The 21,507-nt window shown below is 47.1% G+C and overlaps 1 protein-coding gene and 1 long non-coding RNA gene across 3 annotated transcripts; one reads left to right on the top strand and one right to left on the bottom strand.

The window, feature by feature from the left end:
- Window positions 1-4,079: 4,079 nt before the first annotated feature.
- On the bottom strand, window positions 4,080-12,363 carry LOC119951357 (zinc finger protein 615-like). Of its 2 annotated transcripts, none has more exons than XM_038774495.1 (3): window positions 12,168-12,363; window positions 7,176-7,292; window positions 4,080-5,745 (listed from the first exon to the last, which is right to left on the bottom strand). In XM_038774495.1, the coding sequence occupies exon 3, from the start codon at window positions 5,696-5,698 to the stop codon at window positions 4,328-4,330; it is 1,371 nt and encodes a 456-aa protein (XP_038630423.1). In that variant the 5' UTR covers window positions 5,699-5,745; window positions 7,176-7,292; window positions 12,168-12,363; the 3' UTR covers window positions 4,080-4,327. The 2 variants fall into 2 exon arrangements, with proteins under 2 accessions (XP_038630423.1, XP_038630424.1); XM_038774496.1 differs by having other exon boundaries at window positions 12,164-12,243.
- A 39-nt stretch (window positions 12,364-12,402) lies between these two features.
- Window positions 12,403-19,568, top strand: LOC119951384. The gene is made up of 2 exons (XR_005457601.1): window positions 12,403-12,592; window positions 19,144-19,568. It is a non-coding gene; the product is annotated as an uncharacterized LOC119951384 (long non-coding RNA).
- Window positions 19,569-21,507: the final 1,939 nt, after the last annotated feature.

Below are 21,507 nucleotides of genomic sequence, written 5' to 3'. Positions count from 1 at the left end.
GGAAAGGCAATGAAGTGGATGATCAGCCATGATCGTTTTGAATGGTGGAGCAGGTTTGACGGGCTGAATGGCCAAGTCCTGCTCCTATGTTAAAATGATACAAAGATAGGTAGGAAAGTAAATTGTGAAGAAGACATAAGGAGGTTACAAAGGGATATAGATAGGTGACATGAGTGGGGAAAGTTCTGTAAAATCTAGTATTATGTGGGAAAATGTGACATTGTCCATTTTGGCACAAAGAATAAAGAAGCTTATTATCTAAATGGTGAGAGATTGCAGAGCTCTGAGATTCAGAGGGATCTGGGTGTCCAAGAGCATGAATCACAAAAGGCGAGTATACAGGTACAGCAAGTAATTAGGAAAGCTAATAGAATGTTATTGTTTATTGTGAGGGGAATTGAATACAAAAGTAGGGAGGTTATGCTTCAGTTATACAGGACATTGATGAGACCACATCTGGAGCACTGTGTACAGTATTGAAAATAAAATGAAATGAAATGAAAATGCAAATGAAATGAAAATCACTTATTGTCACGAGTAGGCTGCAATGAAGTTACTGTGAAAAGCCCCTAGTTGCCACATTCCGGCGCCTGTGCAGGGAGGCTGGTACAGGAATCGAACCATGCTGCTGGCCTGCTTTAAAAGCCAGTGATTTAGCCCAGTGTGCTAAACCAGCCCTCATTGCTGTCATTTAAGGAATGATGTAAATGTGTTGGAAGCAGTTCAGAGAAGGTTTACTGGACTCATACCTGGAATTGGAGGCTGGTCTTATGAGGAATGATTGGACAGGCTGGGCTTGTGTCCGATGGAGTTTAGGTGACTTGATTGGACCGTGCAAGATCTTGAGGGGCCTTGACAGGGTGGATGTGGAAAGGATGTTTCCTCTTGTGGGAGAAAATAGAAATTGGAGTCACTTTAAAAGTAACAACTTGCCCACTTAAGGCAGAGTCTTTGGAACTCTCTTCCTCAAAGGGCAGTGGAAGCAGAGACTTCGAATATTTTGAAGGCAGGCTGAATAGATTCTTGAAAAGCAAGGGGGTGAAAGATTATCAGGAGAGAAGGCGGGAATAGGACCATACTAAGACCAGACGTAATAGGAACAGGAGTAGGCCATTCGGCCCTTCAAGCCTGGCCCATCTTTCAATAGGATCACAGCTGATCTGACATTTCTCACGTTCACTTTCCTGCCCTTTCCCTGTAATCCTCGGTTCCTTTACTGATGAAAAATCTATGTCGGCCATAAATATACACAAGGACTCTGTCCCCTCAATTCACAGTTCCAAAGACTCTCAGAAGACTTTCCTCCTCATCTCAATCTTAATTTTGCTCCTCTTTATTCTGAGACGATGCCCTCTGGTCCAAGACTCTCCCATGAAGAACCTGTGAAGCCCCTTAAGAATCCTGTCTGTTTCAATGAGATCACCTCTCATTCTTCTAAATTCCAATGAGTAGAGTCCCAACCTGTTTAATCTTTGCCCCGAAGACAATCCCTCCATAATGGGGATCATCACAGTGACCCTTCTCTAAACCTCCTCCGATGAAATATTTCCTTACACAAGGGGATCAGAACTGCTGACAGTTCTCCAGATGTGGCCTCACCAGCACCTTGTCCAGCTGCAGCAAGACTTCCCGACTCTTATACTCCAACCCCCTTGGAATCAGGGCCAACATTCCATTAGCTTCCTGATTACCTGCTGCACCTGTCTGCTAGCTTCCTGTGTTTCGTGCACAAGTTCCCCCGAGTCCCTTTGTGTTGCAGCTTTCTGCAGTTTTTCTCCATTTAAATAATACTGTTCTTTTGTTCTCCCTTCTGAAATGAACTTCACATTTTCCCACATTATGCTCCATGTAGCAACCTTTTGTCCACTTGCTCAACCTCTCAATATCTCTTTGCAAACTGTTTGTATCCCCCTCACAACTTGCCTTTCCACCTATTTTTGTGTTGTCTTCAAATTTGGCTACAGTACGTTCGCTTCCTTCCTCCAAGTCATTAATATAAATTGTACACAGTTGTGGTCCCAGCACTGATCCCTGTGGAACCTCACTGGTTACAGGTCACCAACCTGAAAGAGAACCCTTATCCCCACTCACTGTTCCTGCTCATTAGCCAATTCTCTATCCATGTCAATATACTACCTCCAACTCCATGGGTTCTTATCTCATCCACTATCTCTGTAGACATTTCTTTTAGGATTCTAGGATGCAGCCATCCAGGGGACTTATCTTATCCCCATTAGTTTGTCCAATACAACTTCTCCAGTGATGGTATTTAATTGCTCCCTCCGTATTCTTTAGTATTGATGGGATATTCGAAGTACCTTCCACCGTAAAAACTGATGCAAAATATCTGTTTAACTCCTCTGCCATTTCCTTGTTCCCTATAACTGACACAGTGGCATGGAGGCACAATGGTTAGTACTGTTGCTTCACAGCTCCAGGGACCTGGGTTCAATTCCCAGCTTGGGTCACTGTCTGTGCAGAGTCTGCATGTTCTCCCCAAAACTGTGTGGGTTTCCTCCGGGTGCTCCGGTTTCCTCCCACAAGTTCCAAAAGACGTGTTTGTTAGGTGAATTGGACATTCTGAATTCTCCCTCTGTGTACCCAAACAGGGGCCGGAGTGTGGCGACTAGCGGATTTTCACAGTAACTTCATTGCAGTGTTAATGTAAGCCTACTTGTGACAATAATAAAGATGATTATAATAAAGAATATTATTACGCTCTCTCTCAAGATTTATTTTCTAAGGGGCCTCTGTGGAGTTGAGGTTACAATCAGACCAGCCGGGAACTTACTGAATGGTGGAGCAGGCTCGAGGGGCCGAGTGGCTCCTCATTCGGATGTTATCACATCCTTTATAATAGATTGTAGCATTTTCCCTCCAACTGATGTCAGGCTAATGGGTCTGTGGTTCCCTGTTTTCTCTCTCTCTTCATAGCTTCATTTTGCTGTTTAATTTTTGCTTCTTAAAGGAATCTATATTTTATGTAAATAAAATGCGAGCGGTTGCCTGTCTATTGTCTATCGTCATACACAGAACAACAAAGAACAAAGGACAGTACAGCACAGAGCCTGCTCGGATCATGATGTCTGTCTAAACTAAAACCTTCTGTGCTTCCAGGATCTGTATCCGTCTATTCCCATCCTATTCATCGATTCGTCAAGATGCCTTTTAAACGTCGCTATCATCCCTGCTTCCACCACCTCCTCCAGCAGCGAGTTCCAGGCACTCACCACCCTCTGTGTACAAAAACCTCCCTCACACATCTCCTCTAAACTTTGCCCCTCGCACGTTGCCCCTCAAACCTTAAACCTATGTCACCTGGTAATTGACTTTTCCAACCTGGGAAAAAGCTTCTGACTATCCACTCTGTCCGTGCCACTCATAACCTCGTAAACTTTTATCAGGTCGTCCCTCAACTCCGTTGCTCGAGTGAAAACAAACTGAGTTTATCCAACCTCTCCTCATAGCTAATACCCTCCAGGCCAGGCAACATCCTGGTAAACCTCCTCTGTACTCTCTCCAAAGCCTCCACATCCTTTTGGTAATGTGGTGACCAGAATTGTCGGCAATATTCCACGTGTGGCCTAACTAAGGTTCTGTACAGCTGCAGCATGACTTGCCAATTTTTATACTCAATGCCCCGACCAATGAAGACAAGCATGCCGTCTGCCTTCTTAGCTACCTTATCCACCTGCATTGCCACTTTCAGTGATATGTTTATTGTAATTTCCCAATCTACCAGACAACTTGCCCCTCAAACCATGACAGTTTCCTTCTGCGAGAAACACCCAGATAAATTAGGCAAAAGAACCCTGTAACCACCATAGCCCATCTTCATGGCAACGTGGCTGCTTTGGGAACTAAATATCTTCCAACGTGCAAACACCTTTTCATTCTGTGCTCCTCGTCAAACTTGGAATCAGGTAATTGCAACGAGGCTCAGAAATGGTCAGCCCACCGGAGGCAGAGGTGTTAGACCGGCCAGTCCAGCAGAAAGAAACCCTCCAATCATCACCATTCACCAGATGTCAGAATGAACAAAATGCAGTCCTGGATATCAGTGAGAGCAGAAACAATAACAACGGAGCCAACATCTGGAATTTATTGTGAACTTGTTGCAGTCACAACAGGTGGGATGAATCACAAAACCCCTCCCCACATTGAGAGCAGATGAATGGCCTCTCCCCAGAATTAATTCGCTAGTGTATCCGTAGTTGGGACGGGTCATTGAATGTCTCCCCTGCTCAGAGCAGGTGAATGGCTGCTTCCAGGTGTGAACTCGCTAGTGTTCCTGCAGGGTGTATGGATATCTGATTCCCTTCTCTCACTAAGAGCAGGTTAACACCTTCCCCCTAGTGTGAACTCGCTGGTGTGTCTGCAGGTGGGATAACCGAGCGAATCCCTTCTTACACTGAGAGCAGGTGAATGGCCTCTCCCCAGTGTGAATTCGTTGGTGTGTCCGCAGGTTCGATGAAGTAGTGAATCCCGTCTCACACTGAGAGCAGGTGAATGGCTTCTCCCCAGTGTGAATTCGCTGATGTATCCGCAGGTTGGTTAACTGAGTGAATCCCTTCTCACACTGAGAGCAGGTGAACGGCTTCTCCCCAGTGTGAACTCGCTGATGTATCTGCAGGTTCGATGAAGTTGTGAATCCCTTCCCACACTGAGAGCAGGTGAATTGCCTCTCCGCAGTGTGAAGTCGCTGGTGTAGCCGGAGGCTCGGTAAAGTAGTGAATCCCTTCTCACACTGAGAGCAGATGAATGGCCTCTCCCCAATGTGAACTTGCTGGTGTGTCCGCAGGTTCGATGACGTAGTGAATCCCTTCTCACACTGAGAGCAGGTGAACAGCTTCTCCCCAGTGTGAACTCGCTGGTGTGTCCGCAGGTTCGATGAAGTAGTGAATCCCTTCCCACACTGAGAGCAGGTGAATGGCTTCTCCCCAGTGTGAAGTCGCTGATGTATCTGCAGGTTGGAAAACTGAGTGAATCCCTTCTCACACTGAGAGCAGGTGAACGGCTTCTCCCCAGTGTGAATTCGCTGGTGTGTCTGCAGGCTGGATAACACAGTGAATCCCTTCTCACACTGAGAGCAGGTGAATGGCCTCTCCCCAGTGTGAACTCGCTGGTGTCTCTGGAGTTGGGGTAACACAGTGAATCCCTTCTTACACTGAGAACAGGTGAATGGCTTTTCCCCAGTGTGAAGTCGCTGATGTATCTGCAGGCTGGATAATCGAGTGAATCCCTTCCCACACTGAGAGCAGGTGAACGGCCTCTCCCCAGTGTGAACCCGTTGATGTCTCTGCAGATAGGATAACTTAGTGAATCCCTTCTCACACTGAGAGCAGGTGAATGGCCTCTCTCCAGTGTGAAGTCGCCGGTGTGACTGCAGGGCGGATAACTGAGCGAATCCCTCCTCACACTGAGAGCAGGTGAATGGCCTCTCTCCAGTGTGAACCCGCTGGTGTTGCTGCAGATCGGATAAAGTAGTGAATCCCTTCCCACACTGAGAGCAAGTGAACGGCCTCTCCGCAGTGTGAACTCGCTGGTGTCTCTGCAGGGTGCATAACACAGTGAATCCCTTCCCACACACAGAGCAGGTGAATGGCCTCTCCCCAGTGTGAATGCGACGATGAATGTCCAGCTGAGATGGAGCCATAAATCCCTTCCCACAGTCCATACATTTCCACCGTTTCTCCATGTTTTGGGTCTCCTCGTGTCTCCCCAGGTTTGACGATCAGTTGAAGCCTGTAAAAGAAAAAAATGGGAAAATATGTCATTTGAAACATGGAGGTCTGGCAATACCTGGATAAGGTACATGAGAGAATGTAGGGAAAAATCCCACGAAGGGTTAACAGCAGCTGCAAAAGAAGGTTTTGAAATGCAGATAGCCTTTATCAAACAGGCATTAAGAAAACAGCTTGTGACTATTCAAGCTGTAAAACTAATGTATGTCTTTTAAGTCACAGCAGATTGAACTTTTAGTTATATGGAAAAAAACAATATTTTGCACCTTCTTTGAAGTTAATTATTTTAGTAAGCAGCTAAAAAAGAATTGCTAGGATTTTCAGTTGAAATGGGTGACAAATGTTTAGGTGTGAAATTCTGCTGACACCAGGTGAATATGGGAAGCTGGAGACGTATCCACGGGAACACAGGTTAGCCCCAAATCGGAGTCAGAGTTCTGAGCTGGGGTCACTATTTGGTAATAAAGCAACTTTAGAAATTACAGAAACCAGATATAACACCCCTCTGGGATCAAAGTACTTTTGAACATCACAAAGGAAACAATATAATCAGAGTTCGATGAGCTGAAGTCATGCTCAATATGAATACAGAGTCGTGTTAGAAATAATTCAGATTAAAGGTACCTTGTTCAATCACGAGTAAAATAAAGTTACTTTACGATATCATATAAACGTAATCACTGCTAGAAGGAGAATATAAACCGTAAAGAAGGGGACAGCCAGCAGAGAGTCAGCTCTCATAGCTCGTTCACGGGAAGGATATAGCATAGCAACCGAGCAGAACAGCAAATCCATCTGAGGAAGACCAAAAGCTAAAGAAGAGAGATTGTCACGGTGGAACTGAAGGTCTTTTCAACCAACCAGGAGAATCCAGAGCCAAGATCTTTTTACTTTTCTGTAAAGACAGTGATTGCATCTTTTAAAAGAAAAAATGTAATAATAAAATAACTTAAACGTTTTAACCTGAAACATTGGTTATTACAAAGTCTACTTTACTTACTTAGCACCGTGGGACCAGGCTCGATGCTACTAAGTGGTAAGTAGATGAAATTCTTAGATGAAGATATGGGTTATACTGGGGGAATAACTTGAAACACTAGTTTGACCCGAATAGCACCCACCTAAGTCTGCAGAGGAGTCAGGGAGTGAGAATCCCTGTTCACCATTTACAATGTCTTATTGACATTTTTTGGTATGGGGGAATTCTAAGAATAGTGGTGAGTTTTTTTACTTCAAGCTCGTCCACACACAGAACACGTGTACGGTCTCTCCCCGCTGTGAATGATGCAATGTTTTTTCAGGCTGTGTAACTGGTTAAAGCTCTTTCCACAGTCAGTGCTCTGGAACACTCTCACTCGGGTGTGTGTGTCTCGGTGCTTTTCCAGTCACACTGATGTTTAAAATCTTTTGAAGCTGACAGAACAGACAAACCTTTCTCCTTCTAGATTCAAACTTCGGTGATATTCAGTTCCAAGGAATTGAGAGACTCAGTTAGATTGAGACGAGACGTTTGAAATTTCTGTCTGTAATTCCTCCTCTTCTAATATCCTGGAAAAACAATTTACAAAAGACATCACTGTCAGTACAGGATAGAAATTCAGAACAGACAATTCTAGTTTCTGGAGAACATTCTTTCCTCTCATTCCCCAAAAGGTGTAAATCTCAATCCCACACACTCTCCCTCCATTCTCACTCTGCTGGATCTAATATTCACCCTCCCAATTCTCCTGAAGGTGCTGATTCAGGCTGATTGACAGATCCATGCTCACTGCTGCCTGTCCTGGATACAGAGACCATTACAAATAGGAGCTGCAATTGGCCAATCGGCCCATCGAGCCTGCTCATCTATTCTGTGGGATCATTGACCGATCTATGTCAGCGACATTCTCCGTGTTATTGACCAGAGGATGAGTGTGGTGACTCAATATCTGTGAGCTCATGAGGCCGAGCTGTAAAACACCATGAAGAGGCTCGATGATCCGGAGAGAATTCTGAATATTGAGCAAGATGCCTCCTCGGGGGAGGTAAGATTTAAATCCTTGGAAAACCGACTGAGCGGCGTTGGGGGGGGGGGGGGGGGGGGGGGGGGTGTCCTGGAGCACTTGGAGAACCAAGGATCAGAGAAAGAACATCCGAGTCGTCGGCCTGCCAGAAGGTGTGGAGGGTAAGGCTCCCGTTAGGTGCTTCGAGGATCGGCTGCCACATTTTCTCAAGATGGATATGAAGTCTGGGTGTTTCCAATTAGAAAGGGCATCGGATCCTGTCTTTGAGGCCGAGGGATAGTTTTCATCCCAGGCCTGTAATCATTCACTTCCACAACTTGAAAGATCACCAGAGGGTCCTGGAAATGGGTAAGGTGAGGTGGGACCTGGCTCCATGAGGGAGTGAGGATTTCCTTCTTCCAGGACTTTTCGGCAGCCACACAAACGAAGCATCGAGGCTTCGATGAAATTTGAAGGGAAATCAAGGTTGCGGGAGTGAATTATGTCGCTTTATCCTGCGACCCTGAAAATTGTATCCGACAACTCCGTCAAGTCTTTCAATAATCCGACTACTGCCTTGGCCATTGTTGAATCCACGATGGGCAAGGATTTGGAGGGATGGTTTGCAGCTCAGTATAACTCAGGCTCTAATCCGGACTCTTTCCCTATCATGGTGTTGTTGTCTGAATTTGTTATCTTTTATCCCGTTGAAGAGAGTTGTTATTCTGAGAGCGCCGATTGAATGTCTTCTTCTCCTTGAGCGTTACAGGGACTCGTATTATCTTATCTCAGTTATGGTATATGTGCCGTGTGCTTATTATCCGTCATCTTTCTTCTATTATCAGAGCGTTAATCATGGCAGAACCGAGTGGTGCCATTGCCGAGGGGTGGGTGGTGGTGGATGCAGGTCTTCACGGGTGGGTCTAAAATGTGGGAGGGACATTTGATCCCCATTCCCTTGTTGGCCCTTCTTTTCTTCTTCTCATTTTGGAGAAGGTATCCTGAGGGTAACGACAGTCTGGCCGTGGGGTTAATCCTCCGGGTCCTCAGTCATATTGAGGAATGTCCCCATGGATCTATTGTGGTTGTGATTCTTCTGTATTGTTGTTATTATGGGAGGGTTTATGTGTTGTTGACTTTATCCTACTCTGGTACAGACGGGGCTATTATCTGTGAAAGGAGCAGTTTGGGGAAACTTTGGTGCCTCTGGTGTAAAGTGAGTTGGAGGAGGGGGTAATGGCGCACGCCCAATTGTGGTGTGAAAATCTGTTTCTGTTCTCTCTGTCGCCTCACTAATGGCGGCAGTTAATCTGCAGATTTTCTCAGGGAATGTACGGGGCATCCATCACCCTATCAGAAGGAAAAAGATCCTCTCCTTTCTTAAGGAGAAATTTGACATGGCTTTATTACAGGAAGGGGGGGGGGGGGGGTTTCCACCACCTTTTCATCAAGTAGCAGGGGTGTGGAAATCCTTATTAATAAAAATATCACTTTTAAGGTTGAAACCTGCACCAAGGACAAAGGAGGTGGATATGTGATCATTAGAGGTTCGGTGCATGGAGGTGTTGTTTCATTAATGAATGTTTATGGACCCCCGAATTACTCCCCGGAGATCATTACAAAGGTTTTTGTGGATTTAGTAGACTTCAACGGCCACTTAAATTCTCTGGTAGATAAGCCCCTGGTTACCAGGAACCCCCCCCCCCCCCTCCCCTCCCTCCCTCCCTCACTCCCTCATGCTGCAAGGTAGGGCGTTGGCCCCGGCTTGTAAGGAGTTGGGTTATGTGGAGAGCTTTGCATCAAAGGGTATAGATTTTACCGTATTTCCAGCCCCACATCAAAGTCATAATAGAATCAACGACTTTTTTCTGCTGAGGACGATCCCATACTTGGTGTCCACAGAAAACATCGTAATTGTGAACAATCTCCTCATTTCTCTGGAGATCCTACTCGAGGGCTCACCCCCAGGTTAAGAGTGGTGATTTGATGCTTCCCTGATAAGAGTTACGTCATTTCCGACACATTTTGATGAAGAATTTGAATTATTCAGTTTCTTTAACTTGGCTCCTGGTATTTCTCCCTCCATTTCCCCCTGCAGACATCTATAGCTCCTGCCAGAGTGTGTGTGTGTGTGTGTGTGTGTGTGTGTATGTATGCGTGTGTGTTTGGGGGGGGGGGGGGGGGCTGATCATTTCTTACGCTGCTAATAAAAGGTACAGGATGCTGGAGCACCAAAGGCGCCTGGAGGTTTGTCTGGCAAAGGCCGAGGAGAATTATAAGAAGGCCCCGAGGAAGCGATCGCTGAGGGAGGTTAACACGGCAAGAGTGGCTTTGGACCCCCTATTGACTCAGCAGGTCGGGAAAAGATTGTAGAAGTTTGGGAATAAACCGAGCAAATCCCTGCCATATAGCAGTGGTTAGCACAGTTGCTTCATAGCATCAGGGATCCGCATTCCATTCCTGGCTTGGGTCTCTGGTCTATGCAAAGTCTGCACGTTCTCCCCGTGTCTGCGTGGGTTTCCTCCAGGTGTTACAGATTCCTCCCACAAGTCCCGAAAGACATGCTGTTAGGTAGTTTGGACATTCTGAATTCTCCCTCATGGTACCCGAACAGGCGCCAGAGTGTGGCGATAGTGGATTTTCACAGTAACTTCACTGCAGTGTTAATGTCAGCCTAATTGCGACACTAATAAAGATTATTATTATAGCGGATTTGAGGATTTGTTGTCAGATCCATTGGTGGATATGTATTGTCACTCTTTTGACTCGGGGATGCTGCCAGCAACTCTCTGTGACGCTTATATATCTTTGATTCTGAAGACGGGCAAGGACACGGAGGAGTGGACCTCTTATTGGTCAATCCCTCTTTTGAATCTTCACTTCAAACTGCTATCTAAAGTTTTGGTGAGAAGGCTCGAGGACATCCTTCCGACAATTGTGCAGGAGGACCAGACTGGCTTTATCGGGGAAGATTTTCCAGTCACAACTTTGAAAGGTTGCTGAATGTGATTCAGGTTTTTCAGAAATATGCACTGGATGGACTGGTGATCTCTTGGATTGGATTTGTTGATTGTCACGTGTACCGAGGTACAGTGAAGAGTATTTTTCTGCAAGCAGCTCAACGGATCATTAAGTCAGGGGTGGATTAACCATTAAGCAAAATAAGCACGTGCTTAGGGCATCAAGGGAAGGGGGCACCACAGAAATTTTCCATAGCCGAATTTACCATGGTCCATGGGCCATATGGTGCAGTACTGCAAATGGTGCAGCTGAACCAGGATCCGCAAAAAGGGGCCCCCACATTAAATGAAAAAATTACATACAGATATATACAATAATAACAAGAGCACTCAGAGAGTGCAGACCTCCTCCAAGGGTTATGAAATCGAAGGGAAAAAAAATCCCCCCCCCCCCCACATAAATGAAAGCAGGGGAAACTTTGTATGCAGTCTGTGAAATTTGTATACAATCTGTACAACGTCAGTGGAAAAAAAACAAACACACACATACTCCGACAAAAACATAACCTCCTTGGTGGAAGTAAAAATAAAGATAATAGTAATGATAGAGGTTAATGATATACATTAATCTTGGGAATACAACAAAATTAGAATCTGGTAACTGCCCCACGGTCCACGGAGGCTCCCGTGATCGTTCTTGTCTTTTATTTCCTTTTATTTCCTTTTCTTTTCATGTACTTGTCTTTTATTTCCTTTTCTTTTCATGTACTTAATCATTAAGTACATGAAAAGAAAAGGAAATAAAAGAAAATACATAATACGGCAACACAAGGTACACAATGTAACTACATAAACACCGGCAACAGGTGAAGCCTACAGAAGTGTAGTGTTAATAAGGTCAGTCCATAAGAGTGTTGTTTAGGAGTCTGGTAAAAGCGGTGTACTGAAAGCATTTGCTCAAGTTGAGTGGATTTATCTGGTGTAAACACTGAGAGGCTTCAGGGTTGGGTGAGGATTATATCAAGTAGATTCAATTATTATATTAAAGGTAAAGTCACCATAGTCCCAGATGACCAGAGGCTGCTTTCCCCTTTGAGGCGAGGGACAGGTTTGAGAAGGTGGGGCCTTCATGAATAATTTCAGCCGTTACGGGAATTAAACCAACGCTGCTGGCCTCGCTCTGCTTCTCTAACCAGCTGAGGGAAACCAGCCCTCTGTTATATTACAGGCTGGGCAGCAGCCGGGCTCATGGATGGTTTATATTTGTCGTATTTGAGCTTCAGAGAGTCTCGACAAATAAATGTGTCAAACTGAGGGAGCAAAGGACGAGAGAGAGAGAGAGAGAGACCTGGGCCAAGCTTTCCAGAGTCTGCACCCTCCCTGGATTCACTTCCTTTCCCTTCAGTTGCTGCAAGTGACCAATTGAAGGTGAGAATGAGATAAGAAATGGAAAGGGGGAGAAAAGAAAGTGACTTACTCACAGATGTTGGAGAAAGGAAGAAGCTTCCGTCTCACTGAAGCTCAATCGTCACTCACACAAACCCCGCGCTCTGATTGGCTGGAGGACCAGAGACCTTCCGGTCCTCCAAAACTTCAATTGGTCAACACCTCAGCAGGAAAGATAGTGGGCGGGCTCTCGTTCACACATGCGCAGTCCCGGGGGGGCCCCGCGGAGATCACCGAGCGGTTCCTCGCTCTGGCCGGAGCCGTCAGATTTCCAGCAGGTACACGTGCAGGCAGAGGACGAACAAAGGGTCGGGTCGGGCCTCCCGAGTCTGCGCCTGCGCACTGCAACCCGGAGACGACACCCGGAACAGCGTGATTCCTATTGGTTGATTCAGGCAGGGCGCCATTGTGATGTCACAAAGCGGAAGTTGGATGAAATCTCCCCCTGTCTCCAACATCTGTGAGTAAAACACTGTCTTTTCTCCCCATTTCCATTTATTTTCTCATTCTGACCTTCAATTGGTCACTTGCAGCAACTGAAGGGAAAGGAAGTGAATCCAGGGAGGGTGCAGACTCTGCAAAGCTTGCCCTAGGTCTCTCTCTCTTAAAGACGTTGACATCCTTTGCTCCCTCAGCTTGACACATTTATTTGTCTGGCTTAAATGATGGCCTCTTTCCCAATGTTCACAATTAAAGGGCTGGTTTGCCCAAGAGATGGCTGACATTTAAGGGGACTACAAATAATATCGTCCCGCAATATGCCTGGTGTTATAAATTGCAGATTTTTTGATTATTGATAGTTGTGTAATCAAGTATATTTATTATTATTTCCAGTTGTGCAATATAGTTCTGTCACTACGTTATACATTTCAAGTCATCAGTTCCCTCAGAGGGTTGTTAGTCTCTGGATTTCTCTTACACGGACCAGTGGAGTCAGGGAGTCACTGAATATATTCACGGATGAGTTGGACAGATTTTTATTTTGTTATGGTTTTTTAACCATTTTTTAAATAATGAATGGAACAGAGTAACAGGAAAATTGGTGGGAAATGGGCACAGAAGAGAACAAGAGATATTGCCGCATAAATACAAGGAACACATTGCAGAATTAATTTGTACCAGGATATTTTAGGGATCAGAGACACTATGTGAAATGCCAGATCAATTGAACAACCAGCTAACAGGTTAACACAGTGAGTGGGGAAAGGTTATACAAAAACAGATTATACAATGCACACCCCAAAATATTACAAAATAGACTAACAGCATAATCGAATTAAAATGAAGAACACAACATAGATGACATAGAATTCCGATAGTGCAGAAGGCCATTCACCCCTCAGGTGTGCACTGAGCCTCAGAATAAGCCCTTCACTGAGACCCATTCCCCATCCTATCCCCGTACATCGATCATGGCCAACCCGCCTAACCTACATATCTTTGGATATTAGGGGCAATTTAGCATGACCAACCACTTTAGCTACACATCTTTGGACTGTGGGAGAAATTCGGATCACCCGGAGGAAACATGGAGAATGTGTAAACGCCACACAGACAGCCACTCAAGGAATCAAACCTGGGTCCCTGGCAGCAGTGCTAAATACTGTACCCCACTCCCGGCCTAAGTTGAATTTAATTTACTGATGGAAAGCCCAGGAGGAGTGAGTCTGCTGGACGAAGTCAAAAATGGCCCACAGAGATGGGATGGACTCCCGCTTTCCCTGGCGGGAGGGTGCAGATGATCAAGGTACTGCCCAGGATCCTCTTCCTATTTGGATCCTGACCAATCTACACCCCCAAGGCCTTTTTCCATTCAATAGATAAGATGATTATGGCGTATGTGTGTCAGCGTCATGGGGAATGCATACAACAATGAAACCCACGCTCTCACCCCCTTGCCAGAGTCATAATTACATTTAGTCACCTCCTGATGTTACTGGAGAGCCAACTCCTCTTCACAAAATCCGTTTGATCCTTAGAAACCACCACCGGCACACACCCCTCCTACCTACACGGCAACACTTTCACCAGGGCCTTCATGTCCGTGTTTAACAGTGAAATGGGCCTGTAGGACACACACTCTGGTGGGTACTTCTTTTCTGAGATCAATGTCTGCACCAACGTAGCCGACAGATCTCCCTCTTCCACCCCCTCACTAAACACACAACAACTGGGGAGGGGCAACTCCGTCATAAACTGCTTAGAAAATTCCACCGGAAAGCCATCGCCTACCCCGCCTTCATCCTGCCAATACACTCCATTACCTCCCTTAACCCCAATGGCTCCTCCAGTGCTGGCCTCTACCCCTCCAACTCCGGGAACTCCATCCCATCCAGGAACTGCCCACACCCGCCACCTCCCCCACCGACTCGGCCCTATACAGCCCCTGGTAGAAGGCCTTCAACACCTCATTTATCCTTTTGGGTCCAATACCACCTCCCCCTTCGCCGCCTTCACCTGCAGAATTTCCCTTGACGCTGCCTGATACTGCAGCTGGTGGACCAGCCTACGCCTCGCCTTCTCCCCATGCTCACACTGCAGCCCCCTCACCCTCTGCAGCTGCCCACCGCCCTACCCATCGCCAGTTGGTCAAACTGCCCCTGCAACGTCTTCCTTTCTGCCAACAATTCCTTCGTGGGGTCCACCTCCACTACCTCATCCAGTAACCACCGGTGCTCCTCTCTTCTCACCCTCTCCCTGTCGGCTTTAAATGAAGTGATTTCTCCCCGGATACCGGCCTCCCACAACATGGCCGCCGGCACCTCCCTGATCAGGTTGAGCTCAGCCTAGTTCTTAATCGCTCCTCTCGCCTTCCCACAGAATTTCTTATCAGCCAAAAGCCGAGAATTCATCCTCCACCCCGGTCTCTGCACCTGTCCCGATCAAAGCCTCACACCTAACCAGTGCGGTGATGGTCTGAGATCATGATTCCAGTCCGACCATCGCCATCAGCACCGACCGGCTCACTACAAAAAAATCAATCCTGGAATACACCCTATACACGTGCGAGAAGAAGGAATATTCCCTCTCTCCCGGGTTCACGAACCTCCACCGATACACCATCCCCATCCTTTCCAGAACCTTCAGAGCTCTTTCATCATTCTCGAACTTCCCATCGACTTAGGGCTCGACCTCCCCGACCTCCATGACACAATTAAAATCCACTCCCATGATCAGCTGCAGAGAATCCAGGTCCGGAATCGCTCCCAGTAACTTCTTTACAAAACCAATATCATCCCAATTGGGCGCATACACATTTACCAACACCACCGCCGTCCCCTCTCACCTACCACTCACCATCACAAACCTCCCCCCAGGTCCAACACCTCTCTGGCCCCCGTAAACCCTGTTCTCTTGCTCAACAAAATGGCCACCCCCTTGACTGTGAATCAAACCCCGAGTGAAACACTTGACCCATCCATCCCTTCCTCAGTCTTATCTGACCTTTCACCCAGAGATGAGCCTCCTGCAAGAAAATCACCTCTGCTCCCAAACTCTTCAGGTGTGCAAACATACGGGACCTCTTGACCGGCCCATATAGTCCGCGGACATTCCATGTCACGATTCTCACTGGAGGCTTACGCCTCCCCGCCCCCCCCTCTAGTGTCCGCCAACATCACCATTGGGTTCCCCCCCCCCCCCATCCCCACACTGAACCGGGCCCAACCAAGATGGTTCCCCCACCCTGCCCAGAACCAAACCCATCCTCCATACCTCCCACGTCGCCGTACCTCCTCCCATCCCTTACTCCCCCTCCTCCCACACTGGCTAACCACCCCCCACCCCAGGCTTCACTACACTTCCGTTCACTGGCATTACCTGGTACCGTGGTGACTGCACCCAAAGGCCACCCCCAACAACTCCCCCATCCCCTCCCCCCACACAACCCACATTGATCTTGCGTAGAAACGTGGCCGCGTGCAACAAGCAACGGACTACATAGATCACCCAAAGTCTGGCTGGGTACAGCACCCCGAATCGGACCTTTCGCCGATATGGTACTGCCTTGGCCTTGTTGAACCCCGCCCGCCTCCAGGCCAACTCCGCTCCAATGTCCTGATATATCCTGATTCGGTTTGCCTCCCATTCACAGTCCTGCTGTGCCCTGGCCCACCGCAGGATCTTTTCTTTGTCCTGGAACTTGTACATCCGCACAATCACTTCCCACGGCGGCTCCCCCACTCTCAGCTTCTGCCTCGGGGACCAATGGGCCTGATCCACCTCTGGGGCCTTGTCCAACACCTTCTCCTCCACCAACTTGGCCAGCATCCTGGCAACGTAGCTCGTAGCACTCATTCCCTCCACTCCCTCTGACAGACCCATAATCCACAGATTTTACCACCTGGACCTGTTCTCCTGCTCCTCCACCTTAGACCGCAGCGACTTACACAACTCCCCCAGGATCACCACCTCCACCTCCAACGGCACAATACGGTCACTCTGATCGGTCCCCACCTTCTCCACTTCACGGATCATCACCCTCTGCATCTCGAGGCACTTTCCCACCATTCCAGGGTCCCGCAAAGAGGTGCCACTGCCCCCTGAATCGCCTCGGCCAGTCGCTCTGCATTCCCTTCCTCTGCTGCCCAAACTCCTCTTTATTTAAAAATATTTCTTATTCTCCTTTTTCACATTTTCTCCCAAATTTGCATCCAACAATAAACAATAATCAGTAACGAATATCATGTCAATCCCCATATCAATAACAACGATCCCATCCTCCCACCAAAGCCCAGACATTAGCCCGCATGCTATCATAAACAGATGACAAAGAGGAATCAGGAATCACCCATAGTCACCATTAACACCTACAGTCCTCCCCCCGCCCCCCCCCAACCCACCCAGCCCCCCTAATGTTCAATGTGATCCAATTCTCGAAAGTGCATAATGAATAACGCCCATGAATTGTAGAACCCGTCCATCCTTCCCCTCAGTTCAAATTTGACCTTTTCAAGCGTTACGAATTCCAGCAGGTCCCCCCGCCATGCCAGGGCACAGGGTGGAGAGGTTGATCTCCACCCCAACAGGATCCGCCTTTGGGCGATCAATGAGACAAAGGCTACAAGATCTGCCTCCGCACCCATTTACAACCTCGGCTGGTCCGACACCCCGAATATGGCCTCCCGAGGGCCCGGGTCCAGTTTCACGAGCACCACTTTATAGATTACCCTAAACACCTCCTTCCAGTAATCCTCCAGCTTTGGACAGGACCAAAACATATCAATGTGATTTGCGGGGCCCCCCTGCAACATTTGCCGAAACTCCTCTTTAATGAGGTTGCCAGTTAACTGCTCCATCTGCAGACCCTCCCCCCTCCTCCCTAACTGGAACAGCGCCAAGAGTCTCCCCAACTCTTTCACCAGCTCTTTACCTATCTTCAGTCGGGTCTGATAGCCCATAAACATGCCCATCCAGGGGAGAACCTCCTGCCCTGCACCCTCCGCTCCACTTTACTGCTGAATGTACCCGGAACTCAGGCAAAAAAGGGACAAAGCCAACACCTTCGAGCAGGAGCCGCCCTGTGTGCGCCCACTCACTCCATGGCTGCTACTGGAAGTCCATGATGCGCACTTTTGAATTCAAAACACCCAGGATTCACATCCAGCTGGAGAAAACATGGCAGCCGGTCCTCGAAGAACCTAATGGGAGCCTCACCCTCCACACCTTCTGGCAGGCCGACAACTCGGATGTTCTTTCTCTGACCTCGGTTCTCCAAATCCTCCAGGACCTCCGCCACGTCACTCGGCCGGTTTCCAAGAATTGAATTCTTGCCTCCGCCGAGGAAGCATCTTGCTCAACGTTCAGGATTCTCTCCTCCGGATCATTGAGACACTTCATGGTGTTTTACAGCTCAGCCTCATGAGCTCAGAGATATTGAGTCAGCTCACTCAGCCTCTGGTCAATAACACGGAGAATGTCGGCAGTCATCATTTTCACCGCCTCCGAGAGAGCCCCGGAGAGCGCGGGGTCGAGAGACTTCCTGAGGGTCAGGCCGCCATGTTGAAAAGGCGGCTCCACTCCCACTGAATCCGCCTGCACTCTTAGCGATGGATGTTTTGACGTTTTTCAGCATAATCCCACCAAACCCAATCCCGAAGCCTTCCAGGGACATGACAACAAATATTAATTGAAGGATGAGGTAGATGAGTGCCAGGCAATCAGGATAAATGACGGATTCTATGCGAATGGCACCAGAACCTGCGGAAAAGCAGCTACTCCCCCACCCACCTCGCGTGGATCCCCCCAGACAGATTTCTGATTGATGAGGGAGTCGAGGGTTCTGGGGAACAGGCAGGAAAATGGAGATGAGGGAGGGATTTCTTCACACGAGGATGTGGAGGCTTTGGAATTCTTAGAATGTTAGAATTCCTACAGTGCAGAAGGAGGCCATTCGGCCCATCGAGCCTGCATGGATCCATATCCCACCCTATCCCTGCAGCCCCACATTCTAACCTGCACATCCCTGGACACTAGAGGGCAATTTAGCACAGCCAATCCACTTACCCCGTACATCTGGGAGAACCCAGAGCACCCGGAGGAAACCCATGCAGACACGGGGAGAACGTACAAACTCCACACAGACATTGACCCAAGGCTGGAATTAAACCCAGGACCCTGGCATTGCGAGGCCGCAGTACTAACCACTGTGCTACCGTGCTTCCCCAATTCTCTACCCCAGAGGATTGTGGGGCCTCGGTCATCAAATATTTTCAAGACAGAGATTGACAGGTTTCTAGATATTGAAGATATCGGGGGATAGTGTGGGAAAATGGTGCTGAGGTAAATCGGACAATGATCCCATTGAATGGTTGAGCAGGCTCGATGGGCCAAATGGCCGACTGCAACTCCTATTTGTTATGATCTCTGTGTCCAGGAGTGAGAATGGAGGGAGAGTGTGTGGGATGGAGATTTACAGCTTTTGGGGAATGAGGGAGGAAAGAATGTTCCATAGAAACTAGAATTGTCTGTTTATGAATTTCGATCCTGTACTGACTGATGATTCTTTTTCAGGCGATTAGAAGAGGAGGAATTACAGAGAGAAATCGCAAATGTCACGTCTGGGATCTGTCAGAGTCACTCGATTCCTTGGACCTGAATATCATCAGCCTTTGAATCTAGAAGGAGAAATGTTTGCCGGATCTGTCAGCATCAAAACATTTTAAACATCAGTGTGACTGGAAAAGCACCGAGACACACACACACCCGAGTGAGAGTGTTCCAGAGCACTGACTGTGGAAAGAGCTTTAACCAGTTACACAGCCTGAAAAAACATCGCACCATTCACAGCGGGGAGAGACCGTACACGTGTTCTGTGTGTGGCCAAAGCCTCAACTGATTGTCCAAACTGGAGAGACACGAGGAGACCCAAAATTTGGAGAAACCATGGAAATGTGGGGATTGTGGGAAGAGATACAGTTTCCCATCAAGGCTCGAAGCTCATCGACACATTCACACTGGGGAGAGGCCGTTCACCTGCTCTGTGTGTGGGAAGGGATTCGTTCAGTTATCCAACCTGAAGTCACATCAGCAAATTCACACTGGGGAGAAGCCATCCACCTGCTCTCAGTGTGGGAAGGGATTCACTCAGTTATCCAGCCTACGGAAACACCAACGAGTTCACACTGGGGAGAAGCCATTCACCTGCTCTCAGTGTGGGAAGGAATTCAGAGATTCGTCCAACCTGCGAACACACCAGCGAGTTCACTTGGGGGAGAAGCCGTTCACCTGTACTGAGTGTGGGAAGGGATTCTGTGTTTCATCACAGCTGCTGAGACACCAGCGAGTTCACACTGGGGAAAGGCCGTTCACCTGCTCTGTGTGTGGGAAGGGATTCACTCGGTCATCCTATCTGTTGAAACACCAGGGAGTTCACAAGTGATGACAGGAATTAGATTCTGCTGTTATTGCTGCTGTTAATCACATCCAGGACTGAACCATGTTCATTCTGACAGTGAATGAAGTTGGAGGGTTTCTTTCTGCTGGACTGGCCCGTTTCACTGGGTTTGCTTCCAGTGGGCTGATGCTCTTTGAGCCTGGGAGAGAACATATCCACTGAAATGATCCACAGAAGCTGAAGAAGGACATTTAATTTATTACTGGATAGTAAAGAGCATTTATCCCCCCACTACAGACAGATATAACATAAATACAGAAAGAACTGGAAAAAAGCAGCAGGTCTGGCAGCATCTGTGGAGAGAGAAACAGAGTTAATGTTTCACGTCTAATGTAACTACTTCTGAACTAAAGAGAGGGAGAAATGTGATGGATTTAATGCTGGTGAGAAAGGGGGACGGTCAGACAGAACAAAAGGGAAAGTCAGTGACTTTTCTAGTCAGCAATAACCATGAGAGTAATGGAAGGCGATAGAGGTAAAAGGATTAAATAAGAACTCATTAAGAATAATTAACTATAATCATATTAAGGATATTAGGGGCTGGTTTAGCACAGGGCTAAATCGCTGGCTTTGAAAGCAGACCAAGGCAGGCCAGCAGCACGGTTCAATTCCTGTACCAGCATCCCTGAACAGGTGCCGGAATGTGGTGAATAGGGGCTTTTCACAGTAACTACATTTGAAGCCTATTTATGACAATAAGTGATTTTCATTCATATCATTTCAGCATTACTTGAGTGTAACAATAGCTGGTAATCCACTAAGGGTTAATCCAGATCATACACTTTAATTTCTTAAGTTTCACATCTGCAAGGTCAGTGACGTCAACTAGCTAAAAGGCCCCATTGTATCGTAAGAACTGGTGCTGCTGTCCTAAAAACGATTAGTCCAGTTTCTATGGTAACAGCCAGTCTAGGGTGATAATGCCTTTACGAAAACTGTGTTTTTCAATTAATGTTAGATGCAGGTGTGGATATTTTGCAAAATTGGCAAGCGATGGAATCGGAAATTTGCATCGATACATTTAAATGCAAATATCTCTTAAATTGAGGGACAGACATTTTGGCTGAATTGAGGAAATTATAAATTAATTAAAGCCAATCAGAAGTAAAAAGAAGGCGAGACATTAAGATAATAATCTCCTTAAAAATCACTTACCGAGATGGAAAAACTCATCCTGGGATCACCCCATCTATATTTCTGAAACCTATTTCCTTTGCTGCTTGCTTCTGCTAATCACCATCTTTCTTTTGTTTAAATTACTTAGTAATTTTATCCTGTGTATTATGCTTTGAAGAATTACCATGATCTGCAATTGAATGAAAACTCACTACTGTATTCGCTAAAGATAATCAATCTGACTAGCTTGCTACAGGGCTAGTTGGAAACTTTTTACATTTTGTATTGAAAATAAGTTTACCAGTGGCACAGCTGACAAATAAAGTACAAGGGGACTTTGCCAAAAAGCACAGACTTGATCTCTG

Source organism: Scyliorhinus canicula, chromosome 17 (genome assembly GCF_902713615.1).
Source record: "Scyliorhinus canicula chromosome 17, sScyCan1.1, whole genome shotgun sequence".
Lineage (NCBI taxonomy): Eukaryota > Metazoa > Chordata > Chondrichthyes > Carcharhiniformes > Scyliorhinidae > Scyliorhinus > Scyliorhinus canicula.
Note: the sequence above shows the minus strand (reverse complement) of the source record. Positions and strands in the feature narration are given on the sequence as shown.

Coding starts and splice junctions, on each gene's coding strand:
- LOC119951357 (XM_038774495.1), bottom strand. CDS start 5,698: ATGGAGAAACGGTGGAAATGTATGGACTGTGGGAAGGGATTTATGGCT.